General features: G+C 37.5%; 1 protein-coding gene across 1 annotated transcript in view; it reads right to left on the reverse strand.

Annotated features, from left to right (window-relative positions):
* The window catches only part of RYR2 (ryanodine receptor 2), a 421,553-nt gene that overhangs the window by 207,428 nt on the left and 192,694 nt on the right, over window positions 1-21,431 (reverse strand). The window contains exons 21-26 of the mRNA XM_089529854.1: window positions 21,067-21,259; window positions 18,167-18,383; window positions 10,115-10,219; window positions 9,375-9,478; window positions 7,979-8,062; window positions 4,817-4,976 (exon numbers count right to left, since the gene is read on the reverse strand). Of these exons, the coding sequence (XP_089385980.1) occupies window positions 4,817-4,976; window positions 7,979-8,062; window positions 9,375-9,478; window positions 10,115-10,219; window positions 18,167-18,383; window positions 21,067-21,259 (863 nt within the window). The remainder of the gene's footprint in view (window positions 1-4,816; window positions 4,977-7,978; window positions 8,063-9,374; window positions 9,479-10,114; window positions 10,220-18,166; window positions 18,384-21,066; window positions 21,260-21,431) is intronic.

Raw genomic sequence — 21,431 nt, forward strand, 5'->3', positions numbered from 1 at the left:
AAAGAAATTAAATAAAAATGGGGTACTAAATATAGCACAAAGACAAAATTTTGATCAGTGCTGTGTTTTACTCTTTGTTTACTTCAGTAGTGCTATAAAACTATGTTCAGCCAGCTTAACTCTCAATGTAGGACTACTCTAAATGACAGGAAGAATGGGATGTGATAGTAAGGAGAATGTACAGGGAACAGTTTTCCTTCATCACTAAGTAATTAGCATCAGTTTCTAGGCCTTGGAGATGAGAAGTTATGTCCCACAAACACTCATACATCCTAGTTACTGTAGAAAAAAAGTGATCCCTGTTTCTATGCTTCTTGACTCTGCAGCAAGGGAGGGAAGGTGCATGTGCTTCCCTTGCTTTTTTTTTTCAGAACCCACCAACCTTCATAACACTTCCAAAGTGGTCTTTTAAGATTTGGGTGGCAATTTGTCACTTTAAAGTGAACAAAAATAATACAAAACCTCCTGGATACATAGAGGTTTTGCTTGATTCTATCACCATTCCCGCACGCACGCACACATACACACATCAGCCCAAAAAAGGCCAAAAATGAAAGTGAAAATGGCATCACATCATTTTCAGTTTCAGGAAAATAAACGTTCATGGTACACCAGGATATTGCAAAGGCACAAACTGGCATTTTCCCCAGCACAACTGGCTAGCAATGGTCTATAGTCTGTACTGCATCTATTCGAACATAACCTAAGCGGCTGAACCACTTTAAGAGAAGGTATGCCTTTGATGGTCTTCATGATTAGAGACCAGGATAATTCGGGTTTGGCTGACTAGACAAGCCAGGGGCATGTGATAGGGGGCATAGCACAGTGGCTTTTTATGATAGTTTCCTCCTATATAGCCATTCCTTCGCTTTGAAACATGACTCACTTCTCCCACCCAATATCCAGCGTGAGTTTAGCTGGTCACTTTGAGGCCAGGTAGGATTTTTTATCCCCATTACATGGGGTTTTTTTGCCTACCCCATACTGTTCATATTGGGACATGGGAAATTGGCTTGGTGAGTCATTAAATAAGATGCTATCATTGTCACCAGGGGCAGCAATGGGGGAAAATATGCTTAGTTAGGTGTTTACCATTGGCACCCCTTTTGGGTGAAAGGTTGGGCTCTAGGACAGCCTTTACAGATCAAAGGACTCATGGGAATTTGGGAGAGAATGCCCTATGTTTGCCTTCCAATAGGCTGGATCAAGTGTTCAATTCAATATCTTGGATTTACATCAGGGCCTGGTGTTTCGCCCAAGGGTAGGCTGGACGAGTTTTGGTCACATGGTGACACCTGGTTCTCCAGCTGGACCTGTACCAGGATGTTCCTCCTCCTTGTAGTTTCCCAAAAAGTCAAGTTTATTGGTATTTGAAGAGGTCAAATAAATGGCCCTTTATTTTCCCATATATACATGTCTGGTCTCGTTATTTCATGGTTGATCATCAGTTTGCCTTCTAGCAGTCAATGGATATTGTACCAATAAACACTAGTAAAATCTTTTCAGGCTGCATTAGAAAAATTACTAGCATATTAACTTGGAGGTTATCAGTTCCTCAACTTCCATCAATAATTTCACTATATAACAACTTCACAAACTGTAATTAAAAGGTGCCTTAGAAGAAAAAGTTGCAGGATGCCAATTTATTTCCACCATTACTATATAATATTCTTGTTGCTAACTGATACCATATGGGAAAATGGCAAGGTATAAATGATTATAATAATAATAGCAACAGCCAGTAATGACACAGACAGAGAAATAATAGCTAGTAATGACAGAGAATCTGGACATGTGCTTGCAATAACAAAAAATGTAAGAAAGTCTTAAGTTGGTACAAAACAGGAAACCTACAGGCTTCTGAGTTGAAAGGATTAGTACCTAAAGCTGTCTTCATTTAAAAGACATCTCACATTTGAGAATTTTGAATGGGATACCTAGGAAGGCTTCTTTTTTAAATAAAAAAAAAAGGTATCAAAACCCTGAATATCTGAGCCTTGCTGGAGAAAAATTGCAGATTTTGTCATTCCAATTCCATGCTTGGTTGCTTCAGTGTGCTGAATGGTATTATTGCCTACTTGGAAATGTAAAATAAATGCCTTCACAGAGAAGTAAACAAACATGATTTGCTGGAGCAAGTGAAAACACAATAGCTAGAACTCCATTAGTGATACAAAATATTAAATCAATTGTTTTCTTCCTTTACACAGTTTGGCTTCAATAACATCCCTGGCATGAGGTGATTTAATACACCAGCTCTGGATTAAAATATAGTATTACATTCAGCCTCAGTTTGTTAAACTTGAATATGAGTGTTGCTCCAATCCAGTTCTTGCCACAAGCATAAAGAAGCAAGTATCAACCAATGGATCCACACCAAAAGAAGGCAGAAGCTATTTCAATGACATATAAGAACATCATAATGTAGATGGGAATTACATTGAAATATACACCAGTTTCCATTTGCAGGGCTCTTTGATGAACTGAGGCACAATAAAGTATAGTATAGGTAACGTTATGAATGCAAACTAGGAATAAGTAGCATTAGCTCAAACATGACACAAGCAAGTAATTCAGCCCAATAAATATATATATATCATTCATGAAAACAAAAATATGCATGCAGATTCATTTTGATGTCGTTGCTGCTTCTGATACTATTGCTGTTATACTATAAAGGCAAAGCTGACTTTTTCATGCAAGTGTTGGGTCACAAATTTCAAAAAATGATTATGTTACTACAACAAAACATAACAAGACAGAGCTTCAGATACATTCTTTATGTCTTACATCCCAAAGAGGGGGGAAAAACCTTGGTGAGCTATAATTATGTTACAATAAAAATGGTTATATTTTGAAAATGTGTTCTCTATAAAGTGATACAAAGGTCACATTTATCAAAACTAAATTCACCCCACTGTGAATATTACAGTATCTTCTGGCATCAGCAAAGATGCTTAGTTTACACTATAGAAAACTGGATAAAGAAGTTTCCTACAGTAAATACATTTTCCATGCATTTTTTGGAAGGTTCTGTAAAAAAAATGTGATTTGAACTCATAATAATGTACTATGCTTTACTTTGCCCCTATAACTCTCCTTATCTCCCACTGACCCCAACACAAAATCACATGACTTGAAGAATGACAGCAAAATTTCACTTAACAGCAGGATACCCACTGCCCTGCCAGGATAATCTCCATCATCTGAGCCCTGTTGGGATAGGCTTTAGGGATAACAAGATGGCAGTATCCTCTCCCAGTCTTTCTTTGGTGCTTTCAACCACACTTCACTCTTAGTTTTAGAAATGATTGTGGTATAGCTTAGAAGAGTTACTATTTGAGATTATAGCTCCCAGTTATGACAGATTTGCTGCCTGTTCAGAGAAACAGGAGTGAGCCATTCAATGTAATTTAGTAGTAACATATCTTAAAGGCTGCTTCCCAAATCAGAAGTGACATAAATGGAGAAAATGAAAAGAAAGTGACAATAAGTCAGATCTTTTCTGTCTGCATTTTTATTGAAAATAAGCATTAAGAAAAGAACTCCTGCTTCCTGCTTAGATCGTCAGGTAATTTGCTCCATTCTTTCTCACACGTAACAGTTTTTTTTTAAAATTAGGGATGTGCTTCATTAAATGATTTGTTCCTGAAAAAGAGAACAAATAATTTAACCAATTCCTCCCTACTGGAGTCATGTCTTTGAATACTGTGCATTATTTAAAGATGTCCTTGCAGTGGAGGAGAAGGTTTCTGCCCCACAGCAGCAATCCTCTCTTGGTTGCACCCTGCATGGTCACTGTAGCAGAGGGGCAACTGATCGAGAAGGGTCACTGCCACCACCTTTGTTCTTCTGATGCAAGCAGCATCAGTGATCCTGGCTGGAGGCAGGAGAGGAGCAGTCCCATGAGGTGGATTGTTCTGCTTCCCCTGTTCCTCTGACACAGACAGCTGCAATGATCCTCCAAACATGGCTGCTGCCCCCCACCCACATGACAACTGTAGAGGGTGTGGGATCAGCTATAGAACAAGGACCACTGCCACCACTGCCAAGGACAGAGGAGCATAGGCAGAGGTGGTCCTCACTCAGCTGCCCTCCCTCTCCTTCCTCCTGCACAATCGTATAGCAGCCAGCCAGAGGGCAGGAGGATGTTGAGGACAAATGTCTCAGTGACACAGGCATCCTCTAGGACCTCCCAGTTTGTACAAAGGTAAGTCCAAAATTCAACAGTTTGTTCAGTGTTTACACATCATCACACAACTATCATATGTCATGGGATGCATCCACGCTGCAGAAATAATCCACTTTGACACCACTATTACTGTCATGTCTCAATACTATGGAATTCTGGAAACTATAGTTTGTTGTGGTACCAGAGGTCTATGACAGAGAAGGCTAAATGTCTCACAAAACTAGTTCCAAGAATTCCATAGTACTGAGCCATGGCAGTTAATGTGGTGTTAAACTGGATTATTTCTCCAGTGTGGATGCAGCCTTCTGCAGGTAAATATTTAAATAACTAACAAATAAATACTCTTATTTGGCGCCTAAGGAACCTACTACACCTAACCAAATCAGATAAAAATTCTCACACTAATTATTCTCATCTAGTTTCCCTGACTTTAGCAGGACTATTTTACATTAAATAGTAATGAAAACAATGTACTCTGGGGAGCTCATTACTTCTGTCAGGTTTATAACTGGACACACATGAATTAATCACATAGTCAAAATAGACAATCACCTAACTTTCCAGATTCTGTTCTACAAAATTTACAGTGTGAGTGAATTTTCAAGCATCTCTGTCCAGGCTTACCTGCTGGATTCCATATGTCCAACCCTGTCTGATACGATCCCTTGCCCATACATTATGAGCATTCTCTGCAAGTTTATCAACCATGGATTCTTGAGATGGAGTCAGCTTGATACAACTCAGATCCATAGGAGCAGGCTTGTAGCCACTAGACAATAAATAACTGTCAAATAAAAAAAAATATTCCTGTTCAGGGAAGCCTTCCCAGACATTGCATAATTGTCGCTTACTATTTGATGTTCTTTTGGTGCCTGTTTATCAAACCATTTCCTGTATTGCTATGTACTGTATATGCATTATCCTACTTGAGAGTATGTATTTTCCCTGGAAAATGATTAACCATCCATTATGAAGCCAAGCCCTCCCTCCAGTCCATCTGCCTTGGTCCAGGCCTTGGAGGTAGAGAGGAACTGCTGGACCTCTTACCCTTTCCCTCCACCACTCCCTTCTCCTTCTGTGTCATGTCTTTTTAGATTGTAAGCCCGAGGGCAGGGAACCGTCTAACTAAAAAGATTGCATGTACAGCGCTGTGTAAATTTACAGCGCTTCATAAATAAAGATTAATAATAATAATTCCTGTGAGTAATTTTGTAGGTGCTTCTTCAAACATCTTCAAAATATCAGAGAAACGTAGTAAAACAAGATCATACTTTACATAAATTGAAGTTGCAAAGTTAACATTTTGTGTTTAGATTGTATGTTTGAGAAGCAAATTTTTTCAGCATGAAAAAGGAGTTTAAAGGGAAGGTGGGGAAAAAATCCTGAAAGACCTGCCAAAAAGTCCCCTCTTTCACACTATATCTGTTGCCCAAATCAGCCAGCTCTTGGTTGCCATTTTAACATTCCCCCCAATCCTATTACTAATAACAAATGCCTTTACTCTGAAATAGGATAATTTGCTTATGGCAGGGGCAGACAACATGTTGCCCTTCCAGTGTTATTGGATGGCAGCTCCTCGCAGCCCTGGCTGCAATAGCTAACTATGAGGGACACATATTCTCCATCCTGGCTAACGGGGTGCTTGCAGATGAGGTTTGTACTGTGCAATCACCCTGCGTCATTTATAGAATTTAGTTGTGGATGTGATTCAGATGTTATTGTCTCTGGTTTTCAGCCTTCCTGTGTTTTTCCACCACTCTTCCCATCCATTTGCACACATAGACAAGTACAAAATCTGTTAGCTGAGCAGTGAAGAAAGATGTTGGTAAGAGAAGAGGAGAATTAACTCATTTGGAATGTGGTGCTGGAGGAAAATTTTAGGAATGCTATGGACTGCCAAAAAGACAAATAAATGAGTTCGAACACAAGTCAAGCGTGATCTCTCATTAGAAGAGAAAACTATTAAACTCAGGCTGTCATATTTTGAACTTTGCTTTTTTATTCCACCTTTCTACCACTGTGGGACTCAAGGTGGCTTACCATGTAATTTAGAGAAAATGCATACAGAACTATATGCAGTATAAAATGTAACAAAAATACCAAGTAATCCTATCAAAATCTCCCCATGAGATGGAATTCCAAAGCCCTAAGAACAGGTACTAAGACATCAATTTCCTTTGTCCACTTTAAAGATGTCTGTAGATGGTTGTGGGACTTACAAAAAGCCCTGGTGGTGCAGTGGTTAAATGCCTTTACTGCAGCCACTCACTCAAAAACCATAAGGTTGTGAATTCAATACCAGCAAAAGGGCTCAAGCTTGACTCAGGCTTGCATCCTTCCGAGATCGCTAAAATGAGTACCCAGATTGTTGGGAGCAATTAGCTTACAATTGTAAACCGCTTAGACATTGTTAGTTCAGTATGAAGCGATATATAAATGAAGCTGTTTGCTTTTGTTTTGTTTTAGTCCTGGAAATTTTAAAACCAGGGAATCTTATACAGGGAGATTAGAGTGATTCAGATATTCTGGACCCAACCCATATAGGACTTTATAGGTCATAACCAGAACTTTGAATTCTGACCAGAAACAGATCAATAGCCAATCATGAAACATCACAACTCACTAAAAAAGGATTATAATACTCAGTGAAGTTGAAGGCAGGAAGAAAAAGAAAAGATTGTGCTGCAGGGGATTAACTCCATCAAAGAAGCCACAGCCCTAAGTCCGCAACACCTCAGCAGGAATATTAATAACAAGGTCTCCTGAAGGTCTGTCATTCATAGATTTACTATAAGTGTAAACTGATTTGAAGGCACATAGCAACAAAGGGGAAAAAAGATAATAGCTCTGCAATGTCTTTTCTCTAAGAGTGTTAGGAACTGAATTCCAGCTGAATGCCTCCCAGGAAAAACCCTGTTGTCCAAGAATGGGCTACTTCCCTCAGTATGGGAGCCATTTTTCTGCATTTGTGATCCTCCAAGGGGCACACAAATTGCAAAAAATGCCCCCCACTTGGAAAAAAAATGTAAGTGGCCAGAAAGCAATTTCCCATTTGGAAAAAAAGGAGTATTTTTATGTTAAACAGTGTTGTTTGAGACCTATTTAAAACAGTAGGTGTATGAGACTTATTTTAAAAGAAACACTACTCCTAGAACATTTTTTGTTTGTTTGTTTTACACATGCACGGGTGCGCGCACACACACACACACAAGCCCACAGAAAACATATGTGCAAAAGACTAATTTCCTATGCAGAAAATGAAGTTTTCCATAGGCTCTGTAGACCAGAAAATATGATTTTCTGCAGAGGAAGCAAGTAAGTCCTTCTAATTAAAAAAAAAAAAGAATTCTTGTGCACAAAATGTTTTTTATGAAAAAGCCCCATATGGTTAAGCAGGAATGATTTTTTTTCGGGGGGGGGGGTGTCCCAAACTGCAAAGAATCTCTCCGGATTCCCATTTTCTCAGCAGGGATTCCAGCAGTCAAGACAACCCTTTTCTTCAAGGATGGGAGAGGGGGGACCACTAGAAGAATATTCTTTACATCCCTGTTTATTGTAGATGTATAAAGGTGTGGTACAGTGTACTACAGAATCTACTTCCAATCAGAAAGAAATAAGCACATAACTCCTACTTGCATCAGTCTGAATATAAAACATTGCCAAGTCTTATATTAAACGCATGGGGGAGATCAGGCAGGGTAGAAGAAGAGCCAGGAAAATAGGCTTGTGCCACAGAGTAGTTATAGTCATCTGTGCATCTGTCACTTAAGTTTCTGAGTTACTTACTTCTTTGGAAGTTTTAGCTTCTTCACTTTTTCTTCAGCATGTTCATCAGCAATTCCAACATGACAACCTAATGCCAGCAAAGTTCTAGAGGAACAAATCAATAACTTTTATCAAGATAAAGTGTATTTCACAAGACAAAGTTGTGACTGCTTGTGGTGTGTGTGAATGTTTGAAGACTCAGAAATCATGGAAAGAAGTTTGGTTATACTCATTCAATTACCCATGATCTCAGAACTGTAATCATCAAAATCTAAAATAGATTTCCCAGATGAAATCCTTACAGAAAACAATCACTTATGCACAAATTGGGTTGCAATGTACACATCTACAGGAAAAAATATATATGCCCAACAGATTTGCAAACTGAAAATTTAGGGATTCCAGATTTCTGCTTACATTAAAATAAAACATATACCAAAACATAATAGTAACTTTTTTTCAAATACAACAAATATGGATATTTATTATCTTCAGTTCTTGCAAAGCAGAAGGCAGAAAATCACAAAAAGATCATCAGCACAAGTTGTCAGAAGAGATTACTAGAAGACAGGCATAATATACAAATTAATTCAACCTACCTAACTGATAGGTACTTTTTAACCTTACATATATATATGGCAAATTTCATAGATTGTTTAAAGACTCATGCATTCAAATTAAGTTGTAAGCAGTAACATAAACTGTTCTTTCTTGTCAAACAAAGAAGTGTACATGGTAGGGTCATGAGGAGACTAAAGACCCTGTACAGACTGGTGCTTTGCGCCGGCCTGGGGCCAAAATTGGGGCTTGGTAGGGCTGGGTGTCCACACGCGCCCAGCCCTACTATCAGTACCTGTGTGCCATATTGCCGTGCCCACATGGGGTTCACCATTATGACACATGGGCACCCAAGTGCGCAAACAGCACATGCTGCAAAAGAGAAGGTAGACCTTAGAGGAATGGTGGCAGGACATTATATTTATTCAACCCCAGTGAACAGGAGTGAAGTCTACCATCCTGGCAAAGTCCCACCGCTTGATGACATCCAGCCCTCCAATTGGCTGGGTTCCCTAAAACTCACAAAAAGAAAGTTGGCCAGACAGTGTGGAAAAATGGTAGTTCCCTATTGTCCAATGCTGCTTTACAGCCCAAAAAGCCTCATTCAAATAAGTTTGATTCCTGAACTTAGAATAATAAAATAACAGAATCATAGAATTGGAGGAGACCACAAGGGCCATCCAGTCCAACCCCCTGCCATGCAGGAATATGTAATCAAGACACTCCTGACAAATGGCCATCCAACAATAAAATCCAATTTTAAAACCTCCAAAGAAGACTCCACTACACTCCAAAGCAACATATTCCACCCAATAACAAGGCAAAACTTGTGATTAGCTTAAATGTGTTACAAACTTACTTCAGTGTTTCTAATGACATTTGCAGGTTATAATTTCGTTCCTGTTCTGGCAGCTTTGCAAACTCCACCAGACAAGGATGCTGTCGCTTGTTGTCATCCCTAACCTGCAAGAAATGAATATCTAGCTCAGTATAGTCAACTCTATTGAAAACAAGTAGAATTTCACTTTTAAAAAGAGTAATATCTATGCAATATGTTAATATTCAGTGCATAGGAGGCCAGATAACCATGTGTTTCAGCAAAAATAATCAAGTAAATAATGTTTCTATCATTGGATTTGTGTCTCCCTCCCTCCTAGTTCCTTATCTGCCACCTATGATCCAGCCCTGATATTATATTAGGGCTGCTTTAATATGTTGTTGTTGTTGTTTCAATGTGATATACTCATGGGGAAAAACTGGTCTGTAAAATCACAAATGCTGTTTAATTTCTGAGCTTTAGGAAGTATTTCCCATTCTATTAACTAATTTATTTATTTGTGTGTGCACAAATGTGTCCACATGCATGCATGCATGTGTGTTTTAAAAGGCAACTGAACAGCTTTATTTTCAAGCAAAACATGGATCCCAGAAGGATACTATAAAACTGAAGTAGATCTAATAAAATGATTGGAAACATTTATATATTACTATTATATACTTAAATATACTGTATTGAAAAGATAATGGGTTTATATCTATTATATATTATTGATAAGGAATCTATTTTAAACAATAGAAAATAATTGAAAAGGTACATACAGGGCCATACTGCCATCCGAGCTCTATTTTATTCATAACCCAAAGTTCATGAATATTCTCAGCCAGTTTTTCTCTAATTCTTTCCAGATGTGGAGGTAATACAATCTAAAAATAGAAAGGTGGCATGTGAAATGACCCAGAGAGCAATTAAGAAAAAATAAATCAACAAAACAATACCCTAGAATAAAATAAATCCCTTCTCCAAATCGTGTGTATATTTCATTTTTAATCCTTAACTCAATGGGACTTACTTTTTTTATTTAGCATAGATAGGTTTACACTGCAAAATTCTTAAAATAAGTATTATGCTGATTATAATACCGTAAATATCCTTTGGAGCAGTTGAAACAACTTGTTAAAGCCTTTGGAAAAAATATATTTTTTAAAAAATCCAAATATCCAAACCTCCCTGAAATAATCCAGAATTAAGTGATTCTTTATTTAAAGATATACATTGACTTCTTTTGATCTTGAATAAAATAAAATAAAATCCAAATAGAATTGCAAGACCTGCAACATTAACCTAAACTGACATAATAAAAAGCTTAGGATGGTTTTCCCACTGAACACAGCACTTACCAACAGCATCAAATTTTACACCACAAAAACATCAGAGTACATCCAACTTTGTAAAGTCACACACCATCCTAAGCATCTACATAAGACCCAGCAAGCATTAGGGCCATCTGGTATGCTATGTTTTCATACACAACATTCCTCACAGAAGTCATAGAATCACAGAATCATAGAGTTGGAAGAGACCAGAAGGGCCATCAAGTTCAAGCCCATTCTGCCATGCAGGAATACACAATCAAAGCACTCCTGACAGATGGCCATCCAGACTCTGTTTAAAAACCTCCAAAGAAGGAGATTCCACCATGCTCCTATGCAGTGTATTCCACTGTCAAAAAGCTCTTACTGTGAGAAAATTTTTCTTAATATTGACACGGAATCTCTTTTCCTGTAGTTTCAATCCATTGCTCCGGGTCCTATTCTCTGGAGCTTCAGAAAACAAGCTGGCTCCATCCTCAGTATAACATCCTTTCAAATATTTAAACAAGGCTATCATATCACCTCTTAACTTTCTCTTCTCCAGGCTCTACTCATCCAGATTAAAAGCAGTTGCCCGACTCGGCGGGCTGACCGCTTTGCCGCTAGACGCAGCGAACGACTACAAGCCCCAGAGTGCTCTGGGGCTTGCCCCAACTCCCTATTGGTGCGCGGGGCGAAAGGGAGGGCCTTCCGCCCTGTGACGCTCTGGGAGCTGGGCTCGGTGACCGGGAGTTCCGGTCCTCCAGGGCAGATGATTGGTTCAGCTGCCCTGGAGGAGGAGTCTCCTGGTCAGGTGGTACTGAGGGTGGGGCTTAGGCCTATATAGGCTGTGCTGCCAGCCCCGGCCCTCAGTCAGCGCTTGGCTCCGGATGGTTAGGAGCCAAGCAGGAAGGGAGGAGGAGCTGAGCCTTCTCCCACCCACCCACTGCTTGGGTTTGGGTTTTTTGCCACAACTTTGGGGCGGCAGCATAGGCCAGGATCTGCACGGTGTGGTACCAGGACTACGGAGCTCTGGTTTGGGAGTCAGTCGGGACCCGGGGGCGAATAGGGCAGGCGTATGGCCACTGCGGGGGCCATAACGTGAGAGCGCCTCCCGGTGACTAGGGGCTTAGCGAATATGTGAACACATGGCAGAGATGCGGTCATACGGTGTTCCTTAGCCCCTAGGTCATCCCAATGCCTGGTGGGTGCCAGGTTGTGGTTAATCAGACAAACGTGGGGTTGTTTAATTTCGCAGATCCTGACCTCATGCTTTGTGCCAACCCTACCAATGGTTTGCTTAATAAAGTTGTGGCCTTTCCTCCAGCACGGTCTCCTGTGGTTATTCGGCAGCAGCATCTGAGGCAAATGCCACAACGTATGGTGATTTCATACATGTCAACTCTGGAATCAAATACTTGTACAGCAAGAACCAAACTGCATACTCAAGTTTGATTTACACACAGCAATATGTGTAAATGCTTTTCCTGTTAGACAATTCAGTTTTTTAAAAAACCTATTCAGAGGTAGTTACAGCAGTAGAAAAGATGCTCCTTTGGTTCTTTAAAAATGTGTTTATTTATTGTTGTTAAATGCCCTTGTGTCAGACCTGACTCATGGTGACCCTGTGGATGAGACACGCCCATGACCCCCTGTCTTCAACTGCTCTGCTAAGATCCTGTAGATTCAGGCTGTAGCCTTCCTGATTGAGTCTATCCATTTGTTATGCAGTTTTCCTCTATTTTATTGCCTTCTATCCTCCCAAGCATTGTTGTCTTTTCTAGTGAGCCATGCCTTCTCATGATGTGGCCAAAGTATGGTAGCCTCAGTTTTCATCTTGGCTTCCAAGGGCAGTGATGATTTAATCTATTCAAAGACTCGTTTGTTTGTCTTTTTGATTGTCCATGATATCCTCACCACACTTCTCCCACACCACATCTCAAATGAGTTGATTTTCTTTCTGACAGCCTTCTTTACTGTCCAGCTCTCACATCCATACATGGTGATTGGGGAGGGGGGGGGGGCTAGGACTCTACTCACTTTAGTGTTTAGAGTTATATCTTTATATTTTATGATCTTGTCCTGTTCTTTCATAACTGCCTTTCCCAATCTCAGTCTTCTTCTGATTTCTTGACTGCAGTTTCCATTCTGACCAATATTTGAACCAATAATTATTCTTGTAGATCCTCCATGGTCATTATTTTGTTCTCTTTATGTTCAGCAGTAAGCCTACCTTTAAACTTTCTTCCTTGATCTTTCTTAGTAATTGTTCCAAGTCTATGGTGTTTTCCACTAGTAGTATGTTGCCATCCACCTATCTTAAATGTTCCCTACTCCTGTTGTCACTCCTCCTTCTTCTTTTTTTTATAATCTTTATTGAAATTATTTGCAACATAAAAAGGGCAATACCAAAACATTCCAAATTCTATATTCCAATATTTCTTAACCCTCCCCTCCCCCACCCCACCCCCTCACTTTCTATTTCACTTACTGCTTATTTATTAGCTATAAACTCTCTATTTCTCAAAAATCTATCATCCTTACTTCCTTATCTCATCGTCTTTCATTCTATTTTGCTTAAATCCTAAGTTTATACAATAATTGACTCTATATCAAAATTTCTAACACAGCAACGGTATCACATATCTAACATGATTTCCCTTCTCTCCTTATTACCTTATTTAACCTTTCCCTTTTGAAACAATTCTCTTATTCTCAACCAAATTAAATTATCTCCTTCTCGCGTTTCATCTTTTAATTTCAAAGTTATGGTATCCATTTCTATGATTTCTAGACACTTTCCTAACCAATCCTCCACTTTCGGTACTTCCTTGTTTCTCCAGACTTTGGCAATTGTTATTCTGGCAGCAGTGATTAAATATAATAATGGTTTCAATTTCGAGCTTAAATCCTTATCTTCTACTATGTTTAAAAGACAGAGCTCAGGAACCAGAGGGAATTCCAATTGTATAATTATTTCAATTTTCTTGTGTACTTCTCTCCAGAATTTTTTAATCAGAGGACAGCTCCACCACATGTGAAAAAAACTTCCCGTAGTTCGTTCACATTTCCAACATTTTCCTTTATCATTTTTATATATTTTCGCTAATCTATTCGGTGTCATATACCATCTGTGCATCATTTTGTAAAAATTTTCTTTTAAATCCATACACAATGTAAATTTTAAATCCTGTCCCCAAGCTCTTTTCCACGCCTCGTACTGTATGTTCTTCCCTATGTTCTATGCCCATACAATCATACAATGCTTAATTTGTTCTTGTTCCAATTCAAGCCTCAAAATTAGATTATAGAAATTTGTTATTTTTTTCTTATCCTTATCCATCCATATTACATCCAATTCTGTTTTCTTTAACGTTATACCAACATTTTTTCTGTCTGCTTTATATTTTTCCGTTAATTGGTAATATAAGTACCAATCTATTTTAATTCCCTCTTTTAGCATTTCTTCCCTAGATTTCATTGTAATTTTTCCCTCTATTATCTTTACATAATCTTTATATTTTAACCAATCTCTTCCCTCAATTCTGCCCTTCTTTAATATTGCTTCATGAGGAGAAGCCCACTCTGGTAACTTTGTATAATATTTTTCCTTGTATTTTATCCATACTTTATATAATGCTTTCCTTACAATATGCTCTTTGAATTCCCTGTTTAGTTCAACTTTATTCCACCACATGTAGGCGTGCCACCCGTATCTTAGATTAAATCCCTCTAAATCTAATAATTGCTCATCCTTTAATTCCACCCATTTTGTTATCCATTCCTGGCAACATGCATAAAAATATAATTTCAAATGTGGCATCCCTAATCCTTCTCTTTCTTTGCTGTCTGTTAATATTGTCCAATTGATTCTGGCTTTCCTCTCGCCCACACAAATCTTTTTAGATCCCTATCCCATGTAGTGAAGATCCCGTCATTATGAATTATTGGTAAATTTTGAAATAAAAATAGGATTTTTGGTAAAACAGTCATTTTTATTAGAGCAATTCTTCCTAGTAATGATAGTTGTAATTTATTTCATTTTTCCAAATTGTTTTTTATATCCTGCCAACTCTTTTTGTAATTATTATCAAACAGATCACTATTTTTCTTTGTTATATAAATCCCTAAGTATTTAACTTTTTGTTGAATTTTTATCCCTGTTTTCCCATATAATATCTCCTGTCTCTTTTTTGTCATATTACAGGTAATCATTGCTGATTTGTCTTTATTAATTTTTAGTCCTGCATTTTCGCCAAATTCATTTACTATTTTAAATACATTTGAGATATTTTCAATGGGTTCTTCAACTATTAGAACCACATCGTCTGCATAAGCTCTTAGTCTAATTTCTTTCCCCTTAAATTTAAATCCCTTTATCGAATTATCTTCTCTAATCTTGTTACATAACACTTCCAAACATGTGATAAATAATAATGGTGACAATGGGCATCGCTGTCTAGTTCCCCTATTTATTATACATTCTTTAGTTCTAATTCCATTTACAATAATTCTAGCCTTTTGTTCCTTATATATTTCTTCGATCCATTTCGTCATATTCTGTCCTATATCCAATTTTTTAATTATTCTTATCATGAAATCCCAATCTAAGTTGTCAAAAGCTTTTTCAGCATCAAGAAATATTAGTGCTACTTCTTTCCCTGGATTTTTCTCATAGTACTCAATTAAGTCGATTATAATTCTTATGTTTTGTTTAATATGCCTATTTGGTAAAAAACCGCATTGATCCTCTTTTATCCATTTTCTCAAAACAATTTTTAATCTTTCTGCTAAGATATTAGTAAAAATTTTGTAATCCGTATTTAATAAAGAAATAGGCCTAAAATTTTGTGGGCAGTCCTGCTCTTTCCCTTCTTTTGGTATTAAGGTTATGTTTGCCTCCCTCCATGAATCTGGTATACCTTCTGTTAAGATATTATTGAATATTTTTTCTAATGGTTCTAATAATTCACCCTCGAAAATTTTGTAGAAATTTAGTGTATATCCGTCTGGGCCCGGAGCTCTGTCTCTTTTCCCTCTCCTAATTGCCATACTTATCTCTTCTTTCGTGATTCTTTGATTTATCATTTCTCTAATGTCTGTTTCCATGCCAATTTTCTCCACTCTCATAATATATTTGCTTAATCTATCCTGCTCAGTTTTTTTCCTAATCTTTTTTTCATATAAATTACTATAATACTTATGAAAAATTTCTCTCATCTTAGCTTGTTCTGTGATAATTCTTTGACTGTCTCTTAATTTCAATATCTGTCTTTCTTCTTTCATCTTTTTAACTTTGTAAGCCAAGAATTTGCCGGCTTTGTTTCCAAATTCAAATTGTCTTTGTTTAGCAAATTTCAATTTTTTTGTTATTTCGTCTGTCATTTTAACATTTAACTGATTATTTAAATTTTTTATTTCTTTATCAATTTTTTTATTCTGTGGGTTTCTGAGTTTTTCTTTCTCTTTCTCCTGAATCTTTTCTGAAATAACGCTTATCTCATCTTGTGACCTTTTTTTCCTTTCAGATTTTTTTTTCATCAAGTGTCCTCTTATCACAGCCTTTGCTGTGTCCCATATAATTTTCATGTTTGTGTCCTTTTCCAGATTTTCCTTAAAATAAAAATTGATCTGTTGTCTGATTTCCTTCTCTATTTTTTTATCCTTCAAGAGTGATTCATCTAATCTCCATCTATAGTCAAATTCCTTTTTCATTAATTCTAGAAAAATTTGATTATAGTCCGAATTTTTGTTAACTTTAATTTTTACCTCCTTTACATCTTGTGCCAAATCTCTTGAAATTAAGAACATATCAATCCTGGATGCCGAATTATGTGGGTTTGAGTAGAAAGTATAATCTTTAGTTTTTTCATTTCTGTATCTCCACACATCTAATAGCGAGAAAGTATCCAACATTTCAAAAAAAGTTTCTGGCAGTTTGCCCTGTTTTTCTGTTATTTTCTTTGTTGATATTCTATCTATCTTAGGGTCTATTACTCCGTTCCAATCTCCCATTAATATAAGTGTTTCAAATTTCAATTCTTTTATCTCTTTGCATAATTTTTTATAGAATTTAGCTTTCCTTTCTGTTGGGCCATAAATACCAATTACCAAAGTCTTCCTACCTTCTATCATAACCTCAACCCCAACATACCTTCCTTCATTATTGTTTAATTTTTCTACAGCAGTTGTTTTATTTTTAACATATGAGGCTACTCCATTCCTTTTTTTTTTCAGGTCACTCCTCCTTCTTCTAATCTGCTCTTCATATGATGTTTTCTACATATATTTTGAACAGATAGGGTGATGGGATGCAGCCTTGCCTGATCAGTTTGCCAATAGAGAACCATTCTGATCCTCCACATTCTGTTGTAACCATAGCATCTTGTCCTAAGTACAGATTTCTCATCAGGACTGTCAAAAGTAGTGGCACTCCCATGTCTTTAAGCACATTCCATAGCTTTCCATGATCTATGTATGTTTTGCTGTAGTCTATGAAGCACATGCTGATTTTCTTCTGAGATTCCTTGGTTTGCTCCATTAACCATCATATATTTGCAATTTGTTCTCTAGTGACTCTTCCTTTTCTGAACCCTGCTTGCACTTCTGGCATTTCTATCCAATATATGACTGGAGCCTATACTCCAGAATTTTGAGCATAATTTTGTTTGCATGGGAAATTAATGCTTTGGTCCTATAGTTGCTACAGTCTTTTGTATCTCCTTTTTTGTGGATGGGGATGTATACTGTTCATTTCCAATCTGTTGGCCACTGCTTTGCTTTCCATATTTGTTGGCATATGTTAGTTATCACTATAGTTGTTTTTGTCTGTGTTAAATGTATCAATTCTATTGGAATATCATTTACATTTCATTTATTTACATTATAAAAAATAATCACTACTACCATACTATGAAATAGCATTTTCTGCTAGAACAAGAAAATGTAATTTGTATGTAAGATGACAAATAGGATGAAATCATTGGCAATGAAGGAATTATGTAAACTATTGGAACACTACATAGTTCTTCCATTTGTTTAAAATGTTGTTATTGTTATCTGTGTGATGGGGAGATTTTTTTCCTCTGTCATTTTGCACATAAATGAAGAAAAATATAGATAAATAAAGAAGAGATTTCATTATTAAGAAAATTCATGGGGGATATTTGACCAACTGACGATTTCAAGCACAAGGCAATATTCTTACTTTAAGAAGAAATCTTACAAGTTTGCCAGTTACAAACCAGATGCTGATTCTTCTTTAAACCACTTTGGCAAAATCATTCATGTTACATCATGATTTTTGTACTTACTACAACATCTGGCAAATGCTTGGAATATGGAATACTGACTAAATACTTCTAGCTACTACAACAACTGCAAGGATATTACTTCCAAACTGCATGCTGATAGAGGGTAGTAACCACCTAAACTTTTATGAATACAGTGTGACACAAAATTGGAGGCAAAAGGCATTCATCTTACATAATAACGTGCATTACACAAAATTTAAAAGTTTACCTGACTAGTATCAACAGGTACTGGTGTGAAAGCTGCTTGTGACAAAGAAATATTTGGACCCAGCAGGTCCCTCATGCCATTGTGGTCCTTTTTGTACTCTCTACTATGTTCCACTTTCAACTTCTCTTTTGGCAGAATGGCCTCAAAACAAGGAGCATAACCTGGAGGTGGAAGGAATTTAAATTCGCCATGGCGGCCTCCAAGTAAAAAGCGTACCCTATAAGACAACAATTTAAAGAATTCAATGTCTGCAGGTTTAATCATGGATAAAACATACCCTTCAGTCTTATAATCTGCATGGACTGAATATGTGGAGCATTTTTCCCCAGAGAAAATGTTCCAATTATCCTCTAGTACTTCCATAGTTACCAAAGCTGCTGTTTTGATTACATTCTTAGTTTCATATCTCATGAAAATAAAGCATCTCTCTAACAGAGGTGGGAATCATGCAGTCCTCAAGAAGTTGTTAAACTCTCAGCATTGCTAATGGTGAGGACTTAGAAGCTGAAGTTCAACAACATCTAAAGATTTGTATGATTTCCATTTGCTACATTTACTTAGAGGTAAGTCCTACCATGTCCAAGAGAGCTTATGTTTTAGTAAATGCATTTCCAAGTGCACACTTAAGTGAGTTGAATCCTTTACTCTATTCAGTTTTTGATAATATTAGAATTGAAAAAACCTCAGTGATGTCACCACTGCTAGAGTGGAAGTTGGAAATTAAGTAGGGGATAATTGAATTTTCTATGACTTGGAACAACCACAGAACAAATCCCAGTCAACAAGAATTATCCTCAGGAAACTGGGTGCTATCCTTAGGAAAGTTAATTTTAGTATCTCATATGTAATAAGGGAATATTAACATTGGTCTACTATATGTTGACGGACTGCCAGGGGGCTGCAATGTCCTCACAAGAGGGTCTGTGAAGGCTTGAAGGCTGCTCAGTCCACCTTCCCCTGCAGCAGAGCAGCCACATGACAGGAGCCAAGGCAAATGTTTGTTGGCTGGCTGGGCCTATGCATTGCTGATCAATCTGCTCCAACCTCAAACTGATGGGAAGAAGCTGGAGAAAGGTCTTCCCTCCCCATTCAGCACCTCTGAGTGAAGTTTTAATGGACAGTGTAATTGTTAATGGTTCAGTGTTCAGGCATTGTTATCATCATCATCATCATCATCATCATGGTTTTTAATCAGGTCTGCAGCAACAAAAGATATCTAAAAGGTGTGAGTGGTACATAAAAGTTTAAGAACCACTACTATAGGCTATTGTGAAGATAAATGTGTGTCAAGGATGCATAACTATGGAGAGTCCAGGGACCAGTTTTCTGCCTTTGGGATACTTCCAGAGACTTTTAAAATAACTAAAATGTGTGTGAGAGACAGAGAAACCTGAAAGTGGAGAGAAACCCATTTCTAGTTTTGAATAAAGATTTTTTAAAAAAACAAATTATATAGTGTAAATGGGCTACATATACATGGTGAATTACCTTTCTGGGGAATCCCAGGGGAAGCAATTCATACTTGGGGAGAGGGCAAGGAGAGTTGAAAGGCCCCAAAAACAGTCTTGAAGGCCACATGTGACCCTTGGCTACACTTTGCCTATTTTGATGCACTCTAGATTTGAACTTGGGGGGGTGGGGGTCTGTATAAACATATTTCCTGAAATGCATTTAACAGAGATGTGCAAGGAATCTCAAGAACACATGACATTATATCTGAAATTATCCCAGACAATAAGGAAGATTTTTCCTTAAGGCAGCTAAAGGTCTAATATTTCTACATTACACTGAGCAGGAGGATAAATAAGAGTCTTCATGAGGAAAACTATGCAGGGGAATCCTTCCCCATCAACCCTGAGGGATGTGGCATCCTAAACCCACCTTCAGGTTTGATTCCTGCAGCCTCTCTCTTCTTTTCTTAAAAAAAAACCCATCAGTTAACTGGTCTGTTTTGCTCCTCTGCAGTCTGAGCTGGAGAATGTTACAGTATTTAAAGGGATTTTAAAGCTTGCCCTTCTTTTGAGGTAAGCTTTAATGAGCCCCTGGGGTTTTTTGGAGTTCTTTCTCCTGCTCCACGCTGACTTGGGAAAATGTTACTCTCATCTTTAGTATTTTAATCTTTGGCAGTGAAAGCTTCTAGAGTGTAGCCCCCTCATTATAAAGAGTAAAAGCAAGCAAATATATATCCTAAACTGAGCCTCTTTTAGCAGAACAGAGCTATACTCAAGGTGACCTTTTCCAGATATTTTCATAGATTGTTCTGCTTATTTGACAGATAATTATGGGAAACAAGAAAATTAATTGATTAATAAGATCAATTTTGAAAACCAGATTCAGTAGATGGGCTGATTTTTTTTTTTAATTTAAAAAATCAAGTAACAATGTTGAAAATTACACGAGGAAGTATACCTTCAGCATTCTCTAAAGAATTTGCATTCTCCATTCTTAAAGTGAATGCAGAGGACAGTTTAAGATATTACCCATAGATGTGAAGATACAATCTGAACTGAATCTAACTGGGACAGTGATCATATAAGTGTTAACCCTTTCTGTAACATCACTTCGTCAATATAAGTTACCACCCCAAACTCCTATTCCCCTGCTGACATAAGTACAAAATACTAGCACAAATGCAATGATTCTCAGAGTTCCATGGCCCCATCAGATAAAGTTGCACTCATTTCATAAAGAGACATGCACATTTTATAGGGACACCTGCTTTTATAAAACATAAATGAAAATATCAAAAGATCTGATCAGCGACGTACAGTGATCCATCTAGTATAGCCCTCACAGAAGAGTGAGCAAATATAGTAGAAATAACAAGAATAAATTAATGAAAAATAAGTAAAATAAATATTTGACTTATTTGCTTGAAATGTTAGGATGCAAGTACTAACTTTATTCCTGCAGAGAAACTGACAACTGGAAAGAAAAGGCCATCTATGTTGAAATTCTCAAACATCCCCTGGACTGGCTGCCCATTTATCCGGAATGAAATACTCGGAGTACTAAGGTCCAGGCAGCAGCTGATCACATCATCCGTCCTTAGTAAATGCTGATTGGGGGAATTCACAGATCTTGCTACACAGCCTATGGTGTAAAAACAAATATGCCAAGAAGAAACACTGAGGCTTATGCAGGAAGAATTACTTTAGAGAATTCAAGACAACACTATAGAAAAATTAAATACAGATAGTCAAAAGCTGCACCAAGGAAACTAAGACTAGATTGTAGGAAGATTCCTAATTGTCCATTGACCACT

Source organism: Sceloporus occidentalis, unplaced genomic scaffold (assembly GCF_023333645.1).
Source record: "Sceloporus occidentalis isolate IW3139 unplaced genomic scaffold, rSceOcc1.0.p SCAF_6, whole genome shotgun sequence".
NCBI lineage: Eukaryota > Metazoa > Chordata > Lepidosauria > Squamata > Phrynosomatidae > Sceloporus > Sceloporus occidentalis.